At 43.4% G+C, this 22561-nt stretch overlaps 1 protein-coding gene across 7 annotated transcripts in view; it reads left to right on the forward strand.

Moving 5' to 3' along the window:
- The window catches only part of LOC138582827 (manganese-dependent ADP-ribose/CDP-alcohol diphosphatase-like), a 464319-nt gene extending 442413 nt beyond the window's left edge, over window positions 1-21906 (forward strand). For all 7 annotated transcript variants that reach the window (XM_069654494.1, XM_069654497.1, XM_069654491.1 and 4 more), the window contains one exon: window positions 11120-21906. In XM_069654494.1, coding sequence (XP_069510595.1) covers window positions 11120-11412 — 293 coding nt within the window. In that variant the 3' untranslated portion in view covers window positions 11413-21906. The remainder of the gene's footprint in view (window positions 1-11119) is intronic.
- Window positions 21907-22561: the final 655 nt, after the last annotated feature.

A 22561-nucleotide genomic window follows, 5' to 3' on the forward strand; every position in this document is an offset into this window, starting at 1 on the left:
TTAAAAGGTGAATGCTTTAAGAGAAAGATTTCTTTTAACTTTTCTGATTGTGTTATGGAACTACCAAGACCAGGAGACACTGTGGCAAATAACATAAAAGTGAGCTGGAGTGTAAGTAGTAGTGGTTCTGCGGAGGTCTATGAAAAAACATTGCACACTCGAAAGTCTTCAACATCAGTGCAAGGTCACAGCCCGACTGAGGGAGACCTAGAACCTACATGAACCTTTTGTTGAACTGTGAAATAACATCAGTGCAAGGTCACAGCCCGACTGAGGGAGACCTAGAACCTACATGAACCTTTTGTTGAACTGTGAAATAACATTTTGTGAACTGAAAACAGCTGACTTTAACGTGAAAGGTCATGCGGGCATCGACCCATGTTTTGAACTGCCTTTTCTTGATAACCTGAGCCAGAGTGTGTCATCCTTATATGGGGGCTGCCTTACTCCGTGCTGTCCAACTTGGGGAGGAGAGCTGACTGAGCCACCTTGATCCTTTATGTTCTAAAACAGACTTTCCTTTACATACGCACTCCCCTTTACACCATTTTTGTAAAAGAGATAGGGCAGGCAGTCGTTTTTTATTTTAGTATAGGCCATATTGATTTGATATAGACTGACTAGGACTGAGTTTTCTTTATCATATGATGATAGAGACTAAACCCATTATAGCTATAGGGTAAAGTAGGAGTTTTTTAAAACACCAAGAATTTAATAAAGGTTTTGAAACTTATAGTTCTTGTGTCAGTGTCAAACTTGCGATACCATGGATTCCTCACATGTGGTGTCAGGAGTGGGCTGCGACTCAATTGAAACAAGTTGGGGAACCCACACATACGAAGAAAGACCAACCCTAAAATCCGGTAGCTTACTGAGTGTGTCCGAACGAGAGCAGAAGAATTACAGCTCTCCGAAGGGTAATTTCAACACCCTTCACCTTAGAGAGAGACGTTATACCCCCAGCCCCTTTTTTCCACCAGTGGGGTGGACTCCAAAATCACTGCAGGGCAGAGAAAAGGAATCCAGATCTTTTCCTTAACCTAACAAGGTATCCTTCCCCTTGGGAAAAATGTGAAAAGTAACATGTACCATCTTTTCTTCCCTCATACCTGTCAGATCCCAAGTAGAGATAAAATATGGATCTCCCTGGAAGTTAAGGCAGAAGTACCAATCCACTCTGTCATGTACCTTATGCCTCTAGTGGAAACAAGACAGAAGAAGGGGGTACGAGTGTTACCCCTTTTAGCCAATGGAGAACAGTTAAAAGTAGCCGTTTCAAATCTGTTGTATAAACCCATGCAGATTAAGAGAGGTGAACTGGCAGGACTCTTAGTTTGTGGGACTCCTTGGGAAACCTTACCCCAACTAGGTTTTTGGCAAGGCGGTGACAAACATTCCGAGAGACCAATGGATCTAAAAAGTGGCAGGGACATTTTTTTTATGACTCGCCATTGAAGACAAAGAACCTCCCTGTCTCTAGTTTCAACCAATCGAGTCAACAACAAGAAGGGTAACCCTTCATAATCATACGCCAGAAATCCCTGATACCTTGAAATCTAAGAATGATAAAGACCCTTACCCAACAAACCCAAAACAATTCTGCCACCCTTGTAAAATAGAAAAAGAACAAAGTGACTTAGATACCCAGAGAGGGAGCAAGGGGCTAAGCCCCATCTTTTCAACACCTACGCTATCCTCCATGAAAACAAGGACAGAACTATCGTCCCCAAAGTCCACCCTCTCTAACTCACTCGTAATCTCCTGTCTCCTGGAAAACAGTATCCCCTCAAGAAAACTAGACTATGATAAAACCCTTGATAAAAACTATAAGGAGGATAATCACGAGGGGAGGAGCGAAAGAGACCACTTTATTTGCAAAAGTAGTCTATCCCCCATACCATCAATTATCAGAGAATATGAGTCGAATCCCTCCGAGGAAGACCAAGAGTTGAAAAATCTGGGCGATAAGATATCAGAGGAGATGACTTCAGACAAAGTTAGGAAAGAGAATAACAACCTCCCAGAATGTATTTCTTACCACCGGAAAAACAAAAGGAGAAATTCCTTTTCTGCAGTTTCTGTTACTTCCCTAAGCGAATCAGAATCCTCACAGATAGAACAGTGTTATTTTTGTGGGGATTGGAACCATAAATTAGAATTTTGTCCCGCGAATAAGGAAGAAGAACTTGTGGAGACTTAGATAAGCGAGGGTCTACAACAACCCTCTAGTGAAGAATATTCCCCACAACCAAGCTCCAGGAGAACCCTTATAAATGTTCCTTACGCAGTAGGCCAGTTGTTTAGGGGAAGGGTATGTGAGATACCTGAGGGCGTTCTCACAGGTAGTCTCTGAGGATCCTTTGTTCAGGTGGCCAGGAGAGGGCCATCACTCTTGGATCCCAAACCTAGGGGCGGACAAGCGAGGGAGGATCACATGGGCAGGGTATCCTTGGAGGCTCAGGAGATAGCGCCTGAAGGCAAGACATGGTGTTCCCCCATTTCCTTTCCCTTTCCTTGCCCTGATCTATCTTACCCTCCCTCTACTGTCATGGGATATTGTTACACCTCCCCTGTCTTAACTCGTGACTTTACCTCAGAGAAGATGCCTGAAGATGAGACACAATACTCCAGATTATGTTCCTCCGAACCAGCCTAACCTCCTGATACTACCATGGAATGCTAACACTCTAGTCCCATCATACCTCAACTCTTTATCTTGGAAAAGGGAAAGAGAAAACACCAAGGGAAGTCAAACCATTTTCCAATCCTTAGAAGGAACCTAGTTTTCCATTCTTCTAAACCCAGAGGACGATTGATATATCCCCCATTGTCCTCTCCTGAGAACAACAAAACCCGGAATTCTTATTCACCAAGACATCCCTCCTTTTCTGACGTGTTTGTACATAAGCTATCTACCGGCACAACAGGAAACTACAACTGCCATAATTCCCTTACCCCACTGAGTTATCCATGTACTAAAACTAGGAAGAGTACCTCTAGTGATATCTATGCAGTGGCCCTGTCCCACTAATGAGATCAAGCAGGGTCAAGTGCGTAATCACAATTACACCCATTCTGCCTTTAAAGGACATTCTATCCATCACACCTCCCCCTCCCCAATTCCGATAATTACTAAGAAGAAGAAGAGGCAACTAAGAAGAATAAAGATTACTCATTAACAAGCTAAGAAACCGAAGACAGACTGCCCCATGCTAACACTGGACTGTCCCACTAATAGAGGCAGGCAAGGTCAGGCAGACCCAGCCCTGACCAAACACCTGCAACCAATGAACACCTCCAAGGAATATAAAAGGACGCTGCTGGCAGAAAGAAAGACTGAGTCTGGCAGAGGATCCCTACCAAACGCCCAAATACTCAATCTGCAGGGCTGGGCACCAAGAGAGGACAGCTCTTCCTGGGCTGCTGCAAACCAGGCTCAGGATATCAAATTGCCAAGAGACGGATGATCAAAAGCTGATGAGAACCAGAGAGAGCCAAGCGAGAGAAATACATTTCCAAGAGGCCACATGGTTTTTCAAGAGGCGAGACCCACAGAGTGGAGGAGGTCCCTCCTTTGAAGTGCTGCACTGGTGCCTGCTTTTCATTCCAAGGTGAACGGTGGAGTTGGGGAGGACGAACAACCAAAGATAAACACAACCGGTGAGTTAGCGAAAGACATAAAAGACCAGTTTGTGTCAAAGAAAGATTGAAGCTGCAAAAGTGTATCTCACAATTGAAGGTTGCACATGTGCTGAAGAGACAGAAAGAAAGTAAACCAGCAGTGAACTTTAAAACTTACCGATAACTGTGAAGCCAGCGATACAAAGTAGCAGAGTGGTCTGGCGAAAGGAAATAGCCACGCAAAGGCTTTGCAAAATGTTTGAAGTCTTGTTATAAAGCAACAAAGTAAACAAACTCTGAAATGCGCAATGCTCAAGATTAATCCTGACGAAAGGGGAAGTTAAAAGGTGAATGCTTTAAGAGAAAGATTTCTTTGAACTTTTCTGATTGTGTTATGGAACTAGCAAGACCAAGAGACACTGGGCTAGATAACATAAAAGTGAGCTGAAGTGGTCCTGCGTGGGCCTATGAAAAAACCTTGCACACTCGAAAGTCTTTCACATCAGTGAAAGGGCCGAGCTCGACTGAGGGAGACCTGGAACATAAAATAAGTTAGGGGAAGGGAACCCCTGATGTATGTGAATGAAGCTTGGGAAGGGACCCCCTGCAAGTGCTGTGATTTCGAGGTCCGAGCGTGGCGGAGGAAGATTGATGTTGAATCAGGTACTTTTTGTTGAGAGGTCGTAGCCCGACAGAGGGAGACCTACGTGAACCTTGTGTTGAACTGTGAAATAACATTTTGTGAACTGAAAACAACTGACTTTAATGTGGAAGGCCAAGCAGGCCTCGACCCACGTTTTGAACTGCCTTTTTTTGATAACTTGAGCCAGTGTGTCATCCTGTATATAGGGGCCGCCTTACTCCGTGCTGTCTAACATGGGGAGGAGAGCTGTCTCAGCCACCTTGATCCTTTATGTTATAACATTAACTCTCCTTTGCATACACACTCCCCTTTACACAATTTTTGTATAAGAGATAGGGCAGGCATTAGGTGTTTTTAATACAGGCCATTTTGATTTGACATAGATTGACTAGGACTGAGTTTTCTTTATTATTTCATGGTAGAGACTACTCCCATCATAGCTATAGGGCATAGTAGGAGATTTTTCCAAACCCTAAGAATTTAATAAGGTTTTGAAACTTGTAGCTCTTGTGTCAGTGTCATACTTGTGATACAGTGGATTCTTCACATATGGCAACAATGTACAGCAGAGTTAGGATGCCAATTATGAACAAGAATAAAAGGATGTCAGAAGAGCCCATAACAAAATATTTCTCTTCAACTTTGTCGCTCGTTTCTCTCACAATTACCCTGCTCAAGGGGGAACATAGTACCTTAAATACGGGATATTCAGTGATATGCTGCGTCAACAAATCACGTTGTGTGTACGGAAATGACACTTCCACTGGAAAGCAGATTTTGAATCTTGGTGAATGGAATATGGCTGTTGCTGCTTTCCTTCTGCTTCAACATGCACTGATGACGCTACTGCACTGTCGACTGAAGCTGCCTGTCAAGCCAGCGCAGAAGGAGCATCATCACTCTTAATAGGCATCAAAGTCATGGCATTGGTCTCTGAAGAATCTCCTACAGAATGTACGAACATGATGTTTTTAGATGTGCTACATGTTTATTTGATGTTAGTTGTGAGGCTAGGTAGACTCCCAGCTTTTTGACGTGCTGGACAACAGGAATGATATTACCTGCAATTGTAAAGTGACTGTATTGCGGATCCATTTTCTTTAGCCTTGCACCAGTTCCAATGATCAGCAACTCAGTCTTCTCGTTATTACGGCCTAATGTGTTCTGCGCCATCCATGTCTGAATTGCTGGGGTTTGGTTGACTCTTTACACATCTGTGGAGTAAACCCCCGAGAGTGCAATAAGAATCTGCGTGTCGTCTGCATAGTTGGTGAACTGCACACCCAGAGTGTCTAATAGGTTGCATAGGGACCTGATATAGACATTGAACAGATGTAGGGAAAGACATGATCCCTGTGGTATGCCGCAGGTAAGGAGTATAGGCGAGGAATTATTGTCATTTTTGGTTACTCTTGCTTGTCTTGGCCCGGGGAAGGGTTTGAATCATTTAGCGGCAGTGTCTGAGCATTTCCCTATTGTGACCAGGCGGTCCACCAGCATCTCATGATCACCAGATCAAACACAGCTGATAAGTCAAGCAGGAGGAGTAGTAACAGTTTGACCCTTGTCAACAATTTTTAGAATGTTTGACTTTAAGTCCAGCAGTGGTGTTTCCATCCCATGTTTGGAATGAAACCCAGATTGGCTGGGACCAAGTAGTTTGTGTTCTTCAGCATATTCACAGTACTGAAGTTAGCCAGTTTTGTCAAGGATTTTCAGCAAAAACAGTACATTGGCTATGAGTCAAAAATTGGCTACAGTTGGATCCAAGTTATCCTTTTTTAGAAGGGGAAATCCAAGTGTCTAGCTGGCATGTGGGAACCTGGGCTTTAGAGAAGAGAAAGACATATTAATTTTTTTTGTCACCCACGGTAGCAATGGGTGGAGATAGTCTTTAAACAGAGAGGCAGGGAAGGTGTCACCTTTACAGGAGGCAGGTATTAAGGCTTGCACAATGTTTTGAACCTCGAACTCTGATAGCTCCTTGAAGAAGAACGGACTCACAGAGTCTGATGATTCTTCCATGCCAGACAGCGGTTAGGTTTCAGTAACTGGCTCCCCTAGTACTGCTTGAAGTTCAGTATCGTGCTCCCCCAGGAGTATGACACGTTTGTCAATAGCATTTTGGTAGCATGCCACTTTCCTAGAGAACTCATTTTGGATGTTCTGACAACATTCATCATTCACCAAGAAACTGGATTTTGTGGTTTTTCCCTCCAATTCCTGCCAGATGGCGAAGAGCACAAGTGAGCTAGATTTGGCGGTGGCAATTCTGTCATTGAAATGTGTTTGCTTGACTATTAGAATAGCCTTTTTATATTTTTGGACAGTTGTTTTATATGCTACAAGTGTGACGGCACATGGGTTCTTCCTCTAGCTCTGTTCAGCTGTGTGCTTGTCTTTCCTAAGCACAATTATCTCAGTATTGAACCAATAATTGTGCTTCAATACTTTTTTAGGCTTGACAGGGCATAAGGGGGCCATGGTATTATTATTATTATTAGAACATTTTTATAATGCTCCACATGCCCATGCGCCCCAGGGGCGCACAGTAAAACAAGGAACAAATAAGACAGGACAGTTATCATTTTCAAAAACAATTTTCAGAGACGGGGGGAGAAAAGATGAACAAGCATAGCTCTTTAGCCTGGGATGAGATCAAAGAGCTGGTGCTTCACCAGCTTTTGGAAGAGACCAATCGAGCCTGCAACTCTAATGGAGGCTGGTAATGCATTACAGGCGAAAGATTGTACCGCCAAACCTGACAAGCTTATATTTGGGTTGAACCATTTTAAGGTTGTCCTGGGAACGCAAGAGGCGGCACAATATGTTTACTTTTGTCCAGTCCTTCAGATATTGTGGGACCGTATCAGTCCAACACTAATAGGAAAGTGTCAGGATCTTGTAGATGATCCTATGTCTAATGGAAAGCCAGTGTAGCTAGCCTCTGGCATCAGATACATGATTTTGTCTTGCAAGGCCAAAAATGGCACATATTACGCCGTTTTGAGAAACCTGGAGGGAGTGCAGATTGGTTTGCGTGGTGCCAGCCAGCAGACTGTTGCAGTAATCTAGTTTTGAGTTCACTAAGGCAGTGGCTAGAACGGAATAGTTACTGGCTGAGATAAAAGGCTGAATGTGGTGTATGTGCTTTGTTGTAAATGGGCAGGAGTACTGGGTGTGAGAAACGTGTGATTTCATAGTAAGCTTGGCGTCAAGGAACACACAGAGTGTCTTTATGCTTTTGGCTACACTGATGGAATTGCCGGCAATACTAAAACTACTGTATGCCAGACTGAGTTTCTTGAGCCTTGGGGCAGAGGCCATAATCCGGTGCTTTGTTTTTCCTTTGTTAAGGGCCAGGGAGTTATCGGCCATCCAGCACTGTATAGCGCGATACACTGTGTTAATAGCGATGGAGTCCTGTGCGTAGTCCACAGTGATCTCAAGGGCGACCTGGGTGTTGTCGGGATGGTTGGTATAATGGACACCCAGGTGGCCCAAAAGGGGAGGCCTCATGTAGACATTAAAGAGCATGGGAGCAAATCCACAAGCCCTGGGGAACACCACAGGTTTGGGCATTAGGAGTGGAACTTGCACAACCAACTGAGATTCTGGAGGTACGTGACCTGAGAAAGGAGGCAATCCATTGAGCTGCCGAATCCGATCAACGTGCCTGATCCCTTAATCTGGACATCAAGAGAGAGAGATCTAACAACATAAGCAGGGCAGGATGTCCTTGCTCGACTATGCTGACCACGATAGATTTAAGATCCAGCATAGCGGTTTCTGTCCCATGCTTAGCTCTGAAGCCTGACTGACAAACCCTGAGGATGGCGTGTTCTTCAATGAAGCCCTGCAGCTGTAAATAGTCTGCCTTTTCCATGATTTTAAGAAAGAATTGTACATTCATGATGTGTCAATAGGTTTTGGCTACTGATGGTTCCAAGTTACTTTTCTTGAGCAGAGGCGTGATCCAGTCCTCTTTCAGGGACACTGGGACCAAGCCCTCACTGATGGAGAGATTGATGAGTCTCGTTATCCAGGGAAACAATGACTGAAGGGCTTCTTTCAGGATGTTGGCTGGGCAACTGTCTCCCAAACAGGATGTTGGTTTCATCTCATGGATGCTTTTATAGATTTCTCCCTATAAACAAGAGGTAAAGCTAAAGGTGGCATTTTTCGTTTGAGGACAAATGACATGTGAGAGGGGTGGGGGGGGTGTAGCTCTAGGCCCGCCCGTGCTCCCCTGTAGGTCTTTGATCGTCTGTAGGTGGCCCAGAATCTTAGAGGAGAATTCATTGTGGATTGTCGGGCACCATGCATAATCTTTAACAAGATCATGATTGGTGCTTGGTTTATCCCCGAATTCATTGAGGATTTTTAACAGTTCACTGGAACTTGAGCAAGCATTCGTAAGTCTGTTGTTAAGGTAAGATGATTTCGCCTCTACAATAGCTGTTTTAAAGTTGTATACTGCCTGTTTATATGCGCTCAGTGATTGAGGACTGGGGATCTTGCGCCAGACTCTTTTGAGTTGTCTTTTATTTCAGAAGTGTTGCTGATTGTTCTAAATTGTTTAGTAAGGTTTTCCAGGATCAAGTCATTCGGTATACTGGCCAGTTGCAGGAGCATCACAGAAGAGAATGCAGTGGAGGTTACTTTCCTGGTATTTCAAATCATGATAGGTTGTGTTGCCTCAGGGGGACCAGGGTTCAGGGCGTGAGGCATTAGGAGGCTAAACTGAAAACATGAGTGGTCGGACAAGGGACAGGCATCAACTTCGATAGGTGAGATACTGATGTTCCTGGTTAATATCCAGTCCAGGATATGACACCCACTGTGTGTAGGAGTTGTAATATTTTGTGAGAAACGAGATGCATCCAGCATATTCAGTAAAGACACAGAATCCAGGTCCAAAGGATAATTTGGCCAAAAATGGAAGTCTCCCTACTACACGGATATGAGAGGGTGACTTCAGTGAGGCACCTAGAATAGCCAGCAGTTGTTCCTCGAAATCTACAGTTTTATTGGGTAGCCTATACAGTATTAATAGGCTCAGGCTGGATGTGGCACTAATATTTATTTTGACCATCATAGATTCACAGGGATGAAGATCTGATATAGTAGTACTGTGAATTTGTATGTGGTCCTTAACGATCAATGCGACTCCCCCACACCTGGACCTGCCCGGATCTACTCATAGGATGTTATATCCATCAGTGCTAGCAGCAAGTGCGACATGGGTTGCCAACTCCTGCAGCCGGGTTTCAGTATTAGCAAATACGTCATCCTGCGACTCCAGAACATAATCTTCAATTTGATTAGCTGCCATGCCAGTGATCTAGTATTTAGTAAGGCTGTTTTCAGATATGCTTGGGGTTCAGTTGTAATATAGGTATTAGAGACTTCAGATACCTGCGTGGGTGCTTTTGCTCAGAGGTTGCCAGCTGGCATGCTGGGCATAGAGGTTTCTGATTTTCTGGATGGCAGAAGCATTGAGGGTAGATCAGAGGGTTGTGCCACAGCAGGGACATCTATGGTTTGTTTAAGAGGAGCAGTCCATGTTAGTTGGTGTTTGACATTGCGCAGCACTGGGTCCGCTTCAAAGTGCATGGCTAGGTAGTGTGCTGCCAGTTTCTGTTGCTCGTGTCGGTTGGTTTCTAGCGCAGTGGCCATGAAATTGTTCAATTGCAGCATTTTTTGCTTTAAGGAATAGTTTGTGAATAGACAGTTGAGTGTTAGTGTATTCGCAGTAAGAGTAGGCGGAGAAGAAAGCTCACCTTGTTATCAGTGGATTATGGCATCCGCAGGGCTAGAGAGACGCTCCCAAATGGCTCCCAAATGCGAGCTTGTGCAAACCGGGCACATGCGCCGGCGCTCACTTGCTTGCTTAGGGTTCTAAATACCCTATGCATGCTTGGAGATGTAGTTTCTGGGGATCTGCAGCGTGATTGCAGAATACTGTGACGCAAGAGTGGCTTTGGGAGACGAGCAGAAATGAAAAATGCGAGAGAAGAGATACAGCACTAATATCAGGTCAGTTAATCTAAGAGCACTGTATGGCAATGTTATTTAAACACATTTACAGTTTTGAAAGACAACTCTAGTGGTCACCGATAGCAGATCACAGCTGTAGGAGCACAATGAAGAATAATTATTTAGAACACAAAAACACAGATACACTCCTGAAAATAATTCTAGTAGAGAGCAGAACAACAAAAAAAGCTGTTGTAAAAAGAAGCTAACGAAGCACGGGTCTCCAGAGATGCCATAGTGGGCCCTAATGCTTCAGATGTAGGTTGCAGCTTATGGCAGTTAGAGGTATGGATTGTGAGAAACCTGAAGGTGTCTCATCTGCTAGTCCCCGGGGATCTGTCATCCAGGTGGCCAGGACACGGCCATCGCTTTTGAATCCAGTTCCTGGGGGTGGACCAGTGCGGAAGGATCACCTGGATGAGGTGTCTATGGGGAGTGTAAGTGGGACACCAGAGGGTGAGACGCGGTAGCACCTTCCGTATAACACCATATACCATATTGCGCCTTTACCAACAGTTTAGGAGTTGTCATTGGAAATCCTACAGTGTATTAGCAAATATGTTTTTATTGTATCCATACGATGCATGCTTCAAAGTGGCATAAGCAAAATATTCAATATACGTGTGCCTAAGGACCTTAGGAGATGGATCCTTGAAATGTTGTGTTATCCGCTGGAATAAATCCACAAAAAATACAAAAGAACAAATTCCATATTGATTTTGGAAAATAAACATGGTGTTTGCAGCCTTAGGTTAGATGAGTAGAAATATTGTTTGTTAAAAGTCTGCATCTCATTTTTGTTTTCCTTCATTCCAGGTCACGTCCCAATTCACCCCGGAGCTAAACATGGTCATTGTCTTGCCTGGAACTACACAGCTATTCTTTCTGTCTTGCATGCACATGCATGTGTAGTGTGCTACATAGCGGGGCATGATCACAGCGGCGGCTACTGTGTGGACGATAAAGGAATTCACCACCTAACTCTAGAGGGGGTTATTGAGACTCCACCTGGCAGCCATGCATTTGCAACAGTATACATGTATGACAACAAGATGATCATACATGGAAGAGGCAGAACACCGAGCCGGGAATTGGAGTTTCGAAAATAGCTTTGTTTTACAGTAGATATGTGATGGTAACTGTGAGGGCAGTCACCATGTCTCTATTTCTCCTGTGATTTGCTGAGTTATACTTTGGATTACCTTAATTATATAGCCACATATTGCAATCTGGGATGTTATAAGGCATTATGCTCTTCAGGCGAAATGCTAGCTTGTGCTGCCCTCCCTTGCAATGGGGCACAAATTGACGTTTTCAGGGCCAGTTTAGTGTATCCTGGCACCCCGTGATGGTGATGCAAGAGGCAGCCATCAAGGACCGCCTTGCCATAGAGGGGACTCTGATAGCAAGAGGGCATGTTTCACAACGAGAGCACTGTTCCCCGCACTCAGCACTTTCAGACCTGCATGCAAAGTAAAATGAACTGTACTGCCAAATGCAATTGTTCTATGTCATTAGTCTGTTATACTGTGCACATCACCACCATAGTGGTCTTAAATCACTAAGCCTTGTCTGTGTAGAGGCACATTAAGACCCCAGCTGGTTTGGCAGCCGTCTGTGGGGTGAAAGGAATCAGGGGGAGAGGGAAAGTGTAAGCGTGGGAAAAGTCAATGTGACAAAAACGTGCAAACTTAACTCACAGCATGTAGGGAAATGTAAACATAAGGGTGAGTGATAGTTATCTTTGGGATAAAAGTAGAAATGGTAATCAAAAAAAGGGCCAAAAGTTTTCTTTATTGGCCAGCAGAACTTTAATGGAGGCAGTTCGTTTTGTGGTGATAATATTACTTTGTCATGTTGTGGATGCGTGATTGCCATTAGATGTGTTAGAGATTTCCTGGGAGTTGTGAGGGCTGCTACCAGATAATCATATTGGATTCCTTCCTACTGATAGCTGGATGTGTTTCTGGTAAAGTCTTGCCCACTGACAAAGGTATCAGAGCAAAGAATTGGCTATGTGTAGAATGAGTGCTCAGGGACTTTAAGGGTGCAGAAGTATGAGTCTGACACAATGGTGGCATGATGATTGGCAAATACTTTTATTAGATGAAAATAAAGGAGGAAACACCCTAACCATCCCTAATACTAAGAGGGGTTTCCCTGCCTCAACTAAAAATATTATAGAAACTGCTGTGATATCCAAAGTAAAAGAGTTCACCGTCCTATGTCAAAAACCCTTTGTGCCTTCCATTACATTCTGAACTGTACTAAATAACTGGAGGGTTTTCAACAACTCCAAATTGAGACTGTGTTCTGAGAGGACGTTTCCCTTCTTCAGGTTGTAGTTTCGTTCGAAAGTAACATAAAGTTCCAGCTTCAGTGGGTTTCTCAAAACATAGTTCACAATCAGTGTTCCTTCTTTATCATAGTTGTTTTCACTAGGATGTCTTCAGAATATATGGTTCTTCAGCGTTCTTGACCAGGGGGGTGACTCCCTGCCCTCTGCCCCAGTTCACTGTGTTAGGGGGATGACTCCCTCCCCCAATCATCCTCAGGTCTTTGGGTTGCTCAAGTCTCTGTTGGGGAAATGTATCCCTACCCCTGGCCTTTCTTGGGCTTCCTAAATAACAGTGTCTTCTGGAGGAATGTCTCCCTTCCCCTGGCCTTCTTATGTGGATTTCCTTCTTGAAAGACTTGATTTTCTCTCCTGCGAAGTACTATCGTGCCCCTCAAGGTATGACTGCGTCTCTTCCCCTGCGTTAAGGTCCCAGACCCTGTATTCTCGGCTTTCTTGTAGGTGCGCGTCCCAGACTCGCTTCTCTTGTGTGTGGCTTTCTGTTCTTATGGACTTGGTTCACTCTCCTCCCAAGTTCTATCCTGCGACCCAAAATATGATTTTTGTTCTTCCCTTTGGTAAGGGTCATAGACCCTGGATGTCTGGCTTGCTCTCCCGTTTTGGGCACTCCACCACCTCCTTGGGGCCCCAGCGCCCTCTCAGCGATGAGCGTACCTTCTCTCATACCTTCTCTTGTTCTCTCACGATTGTCCTGTGTCTTTCCTGGGATCTGAAATCAGCTGTGCGGTTTCTCCAGCTCTCGTGGTCTGCCTTCTTGCTGCGGCGGCTCTGTGGCAGCACACCTTCTGTGGGTTGCGCGGCTCTCCATTTTCGTGCCGTCCCTTGGTAAGGAATGCCTGGAGCGTCTCCGGCAGGGCTGTCAAGTGGTTCTCCCACTCTGGACCAGCCCTGTGCTCCTCGCTTCCTTTTTGGCATCCTGGTCTGCGTTCTTCCCTTCTGAGCCTTGCAGGCTCTCGCGGGTCTCCTCCAGGGTGGATTGGACAAACTTTGCAGTCCTTCTTCCATTTTTATGTATTTGAAATGTCCACATTGAATGGAACAAGTATCTTGGTTCCACGTTGAGCTCGCTATTCCTCCGCAGATGATCTTCACCCCAGTGTTATCCTTATTACTCTCCGCTGGGTTAGGTGGGATCCTCCTAATCTCCGTTCCTTTACGTACTCTGTATGGGTTGTCCCTTCTTTTCCTCGTCTCACTATGTCCTACGAGGCTGGAGTTTTCTACCTTGCAAAAACATATAGAGGTAGATGTAAGGTAGGAGGATGAGGGAGGTAGGGGTGTAGAGTGGGAATACTGCGTTCTCCCCTGATAGTTGTCACTGGTCCCATAGGGGTTTTCCCTCCCCATGAGATCGGCCTGACCTCCCTGTACTCATGGGAAGGGGCTCCCCCCATGGAAGCAGTGACGATATCCTGGGATTCCTCACAGGGACACAAAAGGAGAGTTTGATAGACTCTCCGAGTCATACCACCTTGGCCTGGGGGCGTGGGGGGGAGAGAAGGAGGAAACAGGTTTCGTACTTTGTATGTGGTGAATTGTTAAAAAAGCCACTGAAATGTTGTATGGTAGAATTAGAGGTACGGTTGTAAAATAATGCATGGCAGGCTCCCTAGTTAAAAGGGAACATTCACATTCAAGACAACACTCTAGGAGGAAAACACTATATTATAAAGCCTGTATGTAGAGGCTGTCTGATTCCTGAGGCATAGGTTTTGAAGCCTTCCTGCACTGCCCAGACATGTTCAAGTGATGCCCAGGAGAACAGGAAAGCACACACTTTTCTTGTTCCCTTGGCCCTGACCAACCTCGAATGGCCAGGTTCTCTAGACAAAACAGCACAGATGTCAGAAAATATCTCTGAAAACAGTTTCAGTGCTGCTAATACTTGCAATCCTTGTATTCATGTATTATTGAGCCTGTTGTTGCAGCACAGTGCCACTGTTTTCTTATTTATGATTTTGTGATGGAGAAAGAGAACACTCTACCCAAGTTAAGTTAATTTAAGGAAGCATATTTGTTTCTCTATATTTGTGTGCAGGCTCCCCTGCCGTAAAGAAGAGGTAACGTGAGATGCCTGGAATTTGAGTAATAGATTTTTTCATTGTTTTCACTTTTGCACTGTTTTTATGCTGTATGAAATTACTGGTTTTGCGTTACTGATTGGCGTTTGTTCATTTGCACTTAATTGCACTGCACTTTAACTTAGAAATAGATATGCTTATATATATGTACTTGATTTCCCAAGAATGCTCTCTCCCTTTTATGGATTATTGAATGGAATTTGTGGGGTCCATTACAACCTGTCTAGTTCACCTTTAGTTAATTTGCATAATTGTGCAAGCTCACTCTTCCTGGGTTATCCAGATTCTGCAAGTAGGTGGATGTTTCGATTCCTGAACTGCTTTTAAAATCTAGGAGAGTCTGAGTCCTTCCAAACTACCATACAGCAAGCTTTCTCCCACTATAGCCTGCATAGTCTTGGATGTGGTCTAAAGAATGTGTGTGCAGAGGTGTACAGCAGCAAGATTTGAAACAGATCTTAACGCTATATTTTCCATTCTCTGATTCCTTTTGATTCTTTCTGAGCTCGTCCCTTTTTTTCATAAGCTAAATAAAATCAAACCTCTTTATATCCGGGTGCTGCTGATATCTGGGCTGTATACTGATAGGCCTTTGAAGTCCTTATACTAGAAATCACGTTAGAACATCCATTCGTAGGTCATCCCTCAGGATGAGCTCGCTGGCCAATCCAATGTACAGAGAAAGGCCCCTACATCAGTGTTTGCGCCAAATGATTCCCAGTTACTGATCGGAGTCCTCCAACTCTAACCTGGCATGATGCTGTGCCGATCATGCCAAATGTTGCCTGGATCTGGGAAATCACATTGCTTAAGTACCTAATCTCCTTTGAGCACAACCAATAAGTGGCATCTTTTAAATCTTCTGCATCTCTAGCTGGGCCCATAGTAAAACATATAGATGGGCAGCTTTTTCAGTCGTAATACTTTGTCCTTAAGGATAACCCCTAAGGAATAATGTGGAATCCCTGCCTCCTGCTCACCTCTGCTGTTCCAGTGAGGTTGACTTCCGAACATCTTGTGTTCCTTTGTTTCTACAGTACTTCGTACTGACCATGGGTCCCTGCTACTCTTGTAAGTTGGAACATTTTCACATTCTTTGGAAGTTTCACCACAAGCTAGTATGTCTTTCTACATACTGTACCACACATGCTTCTCTGTGTCTTGACTGTTGTTTGGTCAGTTTCCCATTTTTCTGAACTTCTTACCTCTCTTTTCTATGCCAGTGTTTTTAGATAAGATAAAGAGGAAGGAGGGGAAAGTCTAAGGATCCTCTGACTTTCTTATCTCTTTTCCTGGCCTAAAAACATAGTAAGCACAGCCATCAATGGACTGTGTGGTGTTGTTTGGTAACAGAGATTGCACGAGGAGTTTATAGAACCTTCAAAAACAGGACCACATAGAATTCCAACTCTGTCTCCCTTCCCATCCTCTAGTCCCACTTGTACTATGCCCTTTCTTGCCAGTATCAATAATGACCATAGGAACACATTCACTCCCCCTTTTTCTTTGTTTGAAGAACCTGGTACATTGGAGCATGATACATTCATCTAAAACATTTCAGCAAAACACAGCACCCATGTGGTCCAATATTTCTGGCGCAGCTCAGAATTTGTTTAGGTGGCTTCTGGATACATTTTCTGTACTCAAGGTGTGGCATTTCCCTCCTGTTATGGGAGCGTGTGGGTTTTGGTGTCCTTGTCAAAAGACATTCCGTTCTCCTAAAACGTTGGTGTTTAGTCAGTGGCCCTCATTACAACCTTGGCGGAAGACCATGGTGCTATTAGCACCATGGTCCATGCCGCTAAGGTTACGATTCCACCATGGTGGATGGCGGAATTACCGCCCCATTCCAAGGTGAGTGGGGCGGTAATTCCCCATTCACCATTTGCCCTTCCCCATTCCCATTTTTGCCCCCATAGGGCATAATGGGAATGGGGAAGGCGCTAATTACGGCACCGTAAATTACGGTGCCGTAATTAGCTCCAAAGTCCCTTTGCCGGTTGGATTTTTAACGCCTGCTAAAAGCAGGCGTTAAACACCAACCCGCAAAGGGACACTTGTAATCAGGCGTTAAACCCTTAACGCCTGAGTTGTAATGAGGGCCAATGTATTTCTTATGGTTATTTCTTTGTGATATTTTTCTTAAAACGTCGATTTATTACATTTTTTTTTATTTCACAGTGCCTTATCTCCCTTTAAAGTAAAAGAAATTAAATCATGATTGAACACAAAAAAACAGAGCATTTGCTAAACCAAGGGTTAGATTTAAAAATGCCAGCACGGGCATGATGTAAATAAATGTCCTGCCTCATTTATCATCCATATTAATTCAGGTAGCATTCTTATTTACATGTTTTACGACTAGTTTGAAGAAACCACTGCTGCTAAACTTTGCACTTTATTTAATGAAAGTTAGCACCAAAGATATTTTTTGACTAATTAACACGATTAGGTATGTGAATAGCACCACATGCCTCATTTAAGCTTAACCCCCTGGTTGGTTGACTGGCTCAGTCTTCTCTTACTGTAGTGCTAGTTTGTTGTGCAGAATTGGATGCAGACGGTTGTGCATTTATTAGTAAAAGAGATGCCACTTCAGGAAACGGTAGGAATGATTTCAAAATGTTGCTAGGCAGTAGTTGCACAACATGTTACTTTGCCCAATTATGCCCAAATAACAAACGTATAAATAGCTACTGAACTTTTAAATGCAGGGTTGGTGTTGTTGCTGTGCTCTGTTAATAAGTTTTTCTAGGTTGATCTGCTCCATCGAAATCATGTCTATGGGCCTCATTACGACCCAGGCGGTAAGTTACCGCCTGGGCCGTGACTTTACCACCATGGCGTAAACGTAATGGTGGTTGGCGGACTTACCGCCCCATTCCGACCTTGGCGGGGCGGTAAGTCCCCAATCCCCATTTACCCTTCCCCATTTTTGCCCCATAGGGCATAATGGGAGTGGGGAAGGCGTTAATTACGCCACCGTAAATTACGGTGGCGTAATTAACTCCATGGTCCCTTAGCGCCATGGATTTTAACACCTGCTAAAAGCAGGTGTTAAATCTGCCATGGCGCTAAGGGACCTCGTACTCAGGCGGTAAGGGTCGGCGCTGTTTACGCTGTCGTAAAAACCCTTACCGCCTGAGTCGTAATGAGGCCCCTATGTCATGGGATAGCTCAAACATGGAGTTATAGCCATTCAATTTTCAAGGCTGCCATTGGTTTGTGCTAGAAACTAATTATAAATGAGCAGAAGATGGATTAAGTGCATAATTTTGTGACTAATCACAGACCTTTTCATTTTTTGTTGCCAATGGAGATGGATACGAAAGAACAAATGTAACCAAAGATCAATAGGAGGTCTTATAAAAAGTGTTCTGATACTATCCATTTAAATCGATTGCATTCAGAACAATGTAGTATTTACCTAGTGTCCCTTCAGTGCCAGAATATAACAGATGTTCAATCAGTGTTTACGTTCAGTTCGAGCAAGGCCAGGTCATGCTCAGGTTCCTTTTCTCTTAATTCTATTTTAAATTAAGTTACACACATTTTATGAAATATTGGGCTATTGTGTTTTACAGCCACGGCTCCTGAGAGTTCATCTGACCATAACATCTTGTTTACTTACCAATGGCAGCTGGTGTTAGCAGTGCATAGAATACCAAAAGTCATTGCAAAATTGAAATACAAACGGTGCCACAAAACCAGATTTTTCTATGTTTAATAAAATGTATTTTAGGAATAACCTATGAAATGTTCCCTAGCAAGCCCAGCTAGTTGTCGGTCCCAGTGAGGAAATTGCCTGATTCAATATGACAGACTGCAGCAAGAGGCCTGATAATGCTTGACAGTACTATTGGTTTACTGGTGAATGACACTGTTTTGATAATCTGAAGGGACTCTAGATCGTTCACCAGATGTGTGATATTGTGTTCTACTAATGCAACCCTCAGAACTATATTTATAAGTTTATTTGCTACATTCTGTAAAGTGCATATATTGGGCCTCATCACGAGTTGGGCTGTATTCCCGGCTGTAATACCGCCAAGTGTAATAGCCCTAGCACCGACCGGTCCAGTGGTATTACCACCGGATCACAGTTGGGCCTCAATGGTAAATCCCCATTCCTGATTGGGTCCATTGGATCCAATGGGGAATTTTCCGTGCTAATACTGCGGGCTAATACAGCCGGCTGTAATACAGCCGAAAACAGGGATTTTCACCTCCAGAAAAAAAATGGAGGTAAAACAGCCGATTTAGCACCCAACTCGTGATAGGGACAGCCCTTAAATGCGGCAGTAATACCGTTACCACCGCATTTAAGGGATACAGCCCAACTCGTGATGAGGCCCATCGACATTAAGTATTCTATGCCAAAATTCATACTATGTGCTAAATGTGTCTTTTGGCGTTGTCACTTGTGCCACTTATACATTGTAATATACAGAAACAACATGGTAAATAGTCATACTGAAATTATCTCTTTTTATGATTCTAGATTTGCATGTTTTAGCAAATCGAGTCGATTGTACACAGATGATAAAAGATTGAGTATCATGTTGGCATTCTCATATTTATGGATTACCAGTCAAAACTATATAGAATCCAAATACATTTACAAGTATATGCATGCATGTACAGTTTACTATAACATATTCACAGAGAAATGCATATCATAAACTGCATTTAATGTGTTGCTTTTGTAATGCATTGTTAATTGTTACCACAGATGTCTTTATTTGAATGTTCCATATAAAGTAAATGCAACACAGCCTTCATCGGCACAGGGGGCTTTTAAATATGCAAATGTAAATGAGTGTTTGAGGGTTGATTCCTCCTAAGCGTGTTAATTACAATGTGTTAATGATATCTGGAAGGGAATCACTGTAAGACAATACATTTGTCTTAATTTTACCTCTGTGGGAAAACATAAGCAAGAGATAATATGATTGTACTTTTTCTCAAAGCTTCCATGTCAGACTGAATGTTCTTGAGGAAAAATGAAACTTTGCAAGAATAAAGATGCATATTTAGATTCAAAATGTTGAGGCAATGCCTTAATGAACAGATTCAATGGAACAGTGCAATACACCACAGTCAAATATCTATCTTTTGATTCATATTGAACTTATTAGAATATTTTACTCTTTTTCATCAGAAGTCGGAACAGGACCTTACTGAATAATCAAGTTTACCTCTGGCAACCAATCTAATTCCTCTCATCAGAAATACATATTTATTGTTTGCATTTTTTTACTCTAATAATTTCCTGCACCCGCTTCAACATTTCAAGTACGTCAGGGTTCTCACCTGAAATATTGTTTTGTCCAGTAGTATGACATGCTGGTCTCCCTGTGGCCTATTCTCCCATGTCATACGCATCCCAATTTTTTTTTTATTTGTAGGTAATTTATGCTGCACTTACATGACATGGGCTAGCAGGAGAATGTAGTTTGATGCAGTTAAGGGCTTGCCAGTAGGCAAAGCTGTCTGGGAGCATGGATGGGTTAGTAATTTTTCAAATAGGTATGTAGTTCACTGGATCACCGGGTCCAGTTGGTTCACTGGCACTCTTAGTAGGAGGGGTTTAAACCAAACTAAAGCTGTTTTGAAGTCTCAATGGTCCAGTCTTTGTCCTGTGGAAGAATTGAACTGTGCCTGAAGCAGGCTTGTCGACCCTAGATTGTTTTGAAGCCCGCTAAGGAACTGACTTGGTTGCTTGAACTCATAAGTTCAGCACATTCTGGATTGCTGATGGGTCCCAAAGCATCACAAAGGTGTGTCATGGGTAACATTTTACCCACAATTGGCTTGCAGTCCCATTAGATTTCTTGTCCACTAGTTTTGCTGAATACATTCAAATTTCCTGATGAAATTTAAGGGTTTACAGAGCACTTGCAGGGTGTGGAGTGTTGTTGCAGGCAGGTGGGGTTCTGAAGATATTGATGAGTTTAACCTCATCTCCTTTAGATGGCAGAGTGAGTGGTCTATAAGCTTGATGTTTTGATCTGGCAGTCTTTTTGTTGGTCTTAGTACCTCTGCCGGGTAGTGTCAGTTATCATGGGCATGCTACTTGGTTCTTGTTATTATTGTTGTGATTCTTCCTCCAGACTAGTTCCAATTTCTTAACTATTTTCTGAAGGTTGTTCAGTGTGAGACTGTACCATTTGGTAGCCGGTTTGTTTCCTGAAGGATTGAAGGGCTTCATGGATACATCCTTGTCCAGAGCATCCGAGAGCCGCCTCTTGATCATGCACAGTCCTCACTCGGGACAGTCCTCACTTGGCACCGCATGGTGTCCATGGGGTGCCAAGCAGCAGTTGTTGGCCTTTAATTCTCCAGGTCTGCATTTAGGTCATCTATCTTGATCTTCTTCCATACTTTCTTATTAGGTAGGATGTATGAGGTTTTGAGGATTTGGAAGGGATTAGAAGGTTGGTGCTTCACGGTAGCAGAAGTGGCACGATCTCTGTTAGGAGATTCTTATTGCAGAAAGTGTGTCTGTTTTGTTGCTCCTTTCTTGCTTGGGACTTCAGGTCTTCCAGGTTAGAGGCCAGGTACTTAGCTGCAGCTTTGGTGCACTGTTCCAACCAATTGTTGAACTCCCTTTGCACTGGGAGGTACTTATCGTGCACTACTAGGTACTAGGTTTGTAGATCTGCCTGTGAATCTGTCATTGAAAGGGGGGTTGTATGATGGAAGTCAATAAATGCAGTGAATCACAAGAGATGACATTTCTTTGAACCATTGTTGCCAAGGTTACTTTAGCAGGGCGGTTTGTCTTGTGAATGGCTATGTTTACCTTCTGCTCGCTTACCTTCATAGTTGACTAGGGTGATCGTAACAAAAATCAACAGTTTATATGCATCTTTTGCATGCTTTCCCTTTTCTTCTCTAGATCAATATTCGAACAGCTGATATTTGTAACCAGCAGTTTGTAAGTTGTACTAGCTGACCATTTTCATAGGGACATTTTACCCTGACATAATGGCTTGGAGAACATGTGTATGTGTTTAAGGGATTCTGAAAACCTAATGATTTTCATATGCATACTCTCACTTAAGGAAACTGTTGCTCAGACCTATTTTGAGAAAATACATAATATGTAACCACCAGATGTCTTGCACCTATAACTGAATGTATAAAATAAAGTAATTAACTAATGTGTTACTGATTTATTTAAAACTCTACTACTGAAGTGGCTGTCTGTTTAAAAATCATAGGCCCCTCAAGCTGTTACACTTACGGATACTGCTAAACTTTTCAAAGCTGTTTTCATAGCTAATACTAATTTCCTGGAATGTTGCATGGATTCATGAATTGTTTTTGTAAATGTTATGTCATGTTTTTGGAATTGTTGTGGAAATGCTATATTATGGGGTCTTAAATAGTGTAACTTTGCCATTTCTATGACCACTTGGTACTTAGGGACATGCAAGAGATGGGTTGGGTTTGAGTTGGATGGAGTGGGAAGTTCGGAGTAGAGGGAGGAGGGCAAGCTAGCTGTTTCTGTACTGCTGATGCATGCAGATCACAGGGACTCGGTAAGGCTATAGGGTTTTTGAGGTCTGGTGTCTTTTTAATGAATACTTACATCACGTTATCTAACATTTGTTCAAAAAGTTGTTGGGCCTCATTACGACCCAGGCGGTAAATTACCGCCTGGGTCGTACCTTTACCACCATGGCGTAAACTACGTTTACGCCATGGTGGTTGGCGGACTTACCGCCCCATTCCGAGGTGAGTGGGGCGGTAAATCCCCAATCTCCATTTACCCTTCCCCATTCCCATTTTGGCCCCATAGGGCATAATGGGAGT

Source organism: Ambystoma mexicanum, chromosome 3q (assembly GCF_040938575.1).
Source record: "Ambystoma mexicanum isolate Mex_15411 chromosome 3q, UKY_AmexF1_1, whole genome shotgun sequence".
In the NCBI taxonomy this organism is placed as follows: domain Eukaryota; kingdom Metazoa; phylum Chordata; class Amphibia; order Caudata; family Ambystomatidae; genus Ambystoma; species Ambystoma mexicanum.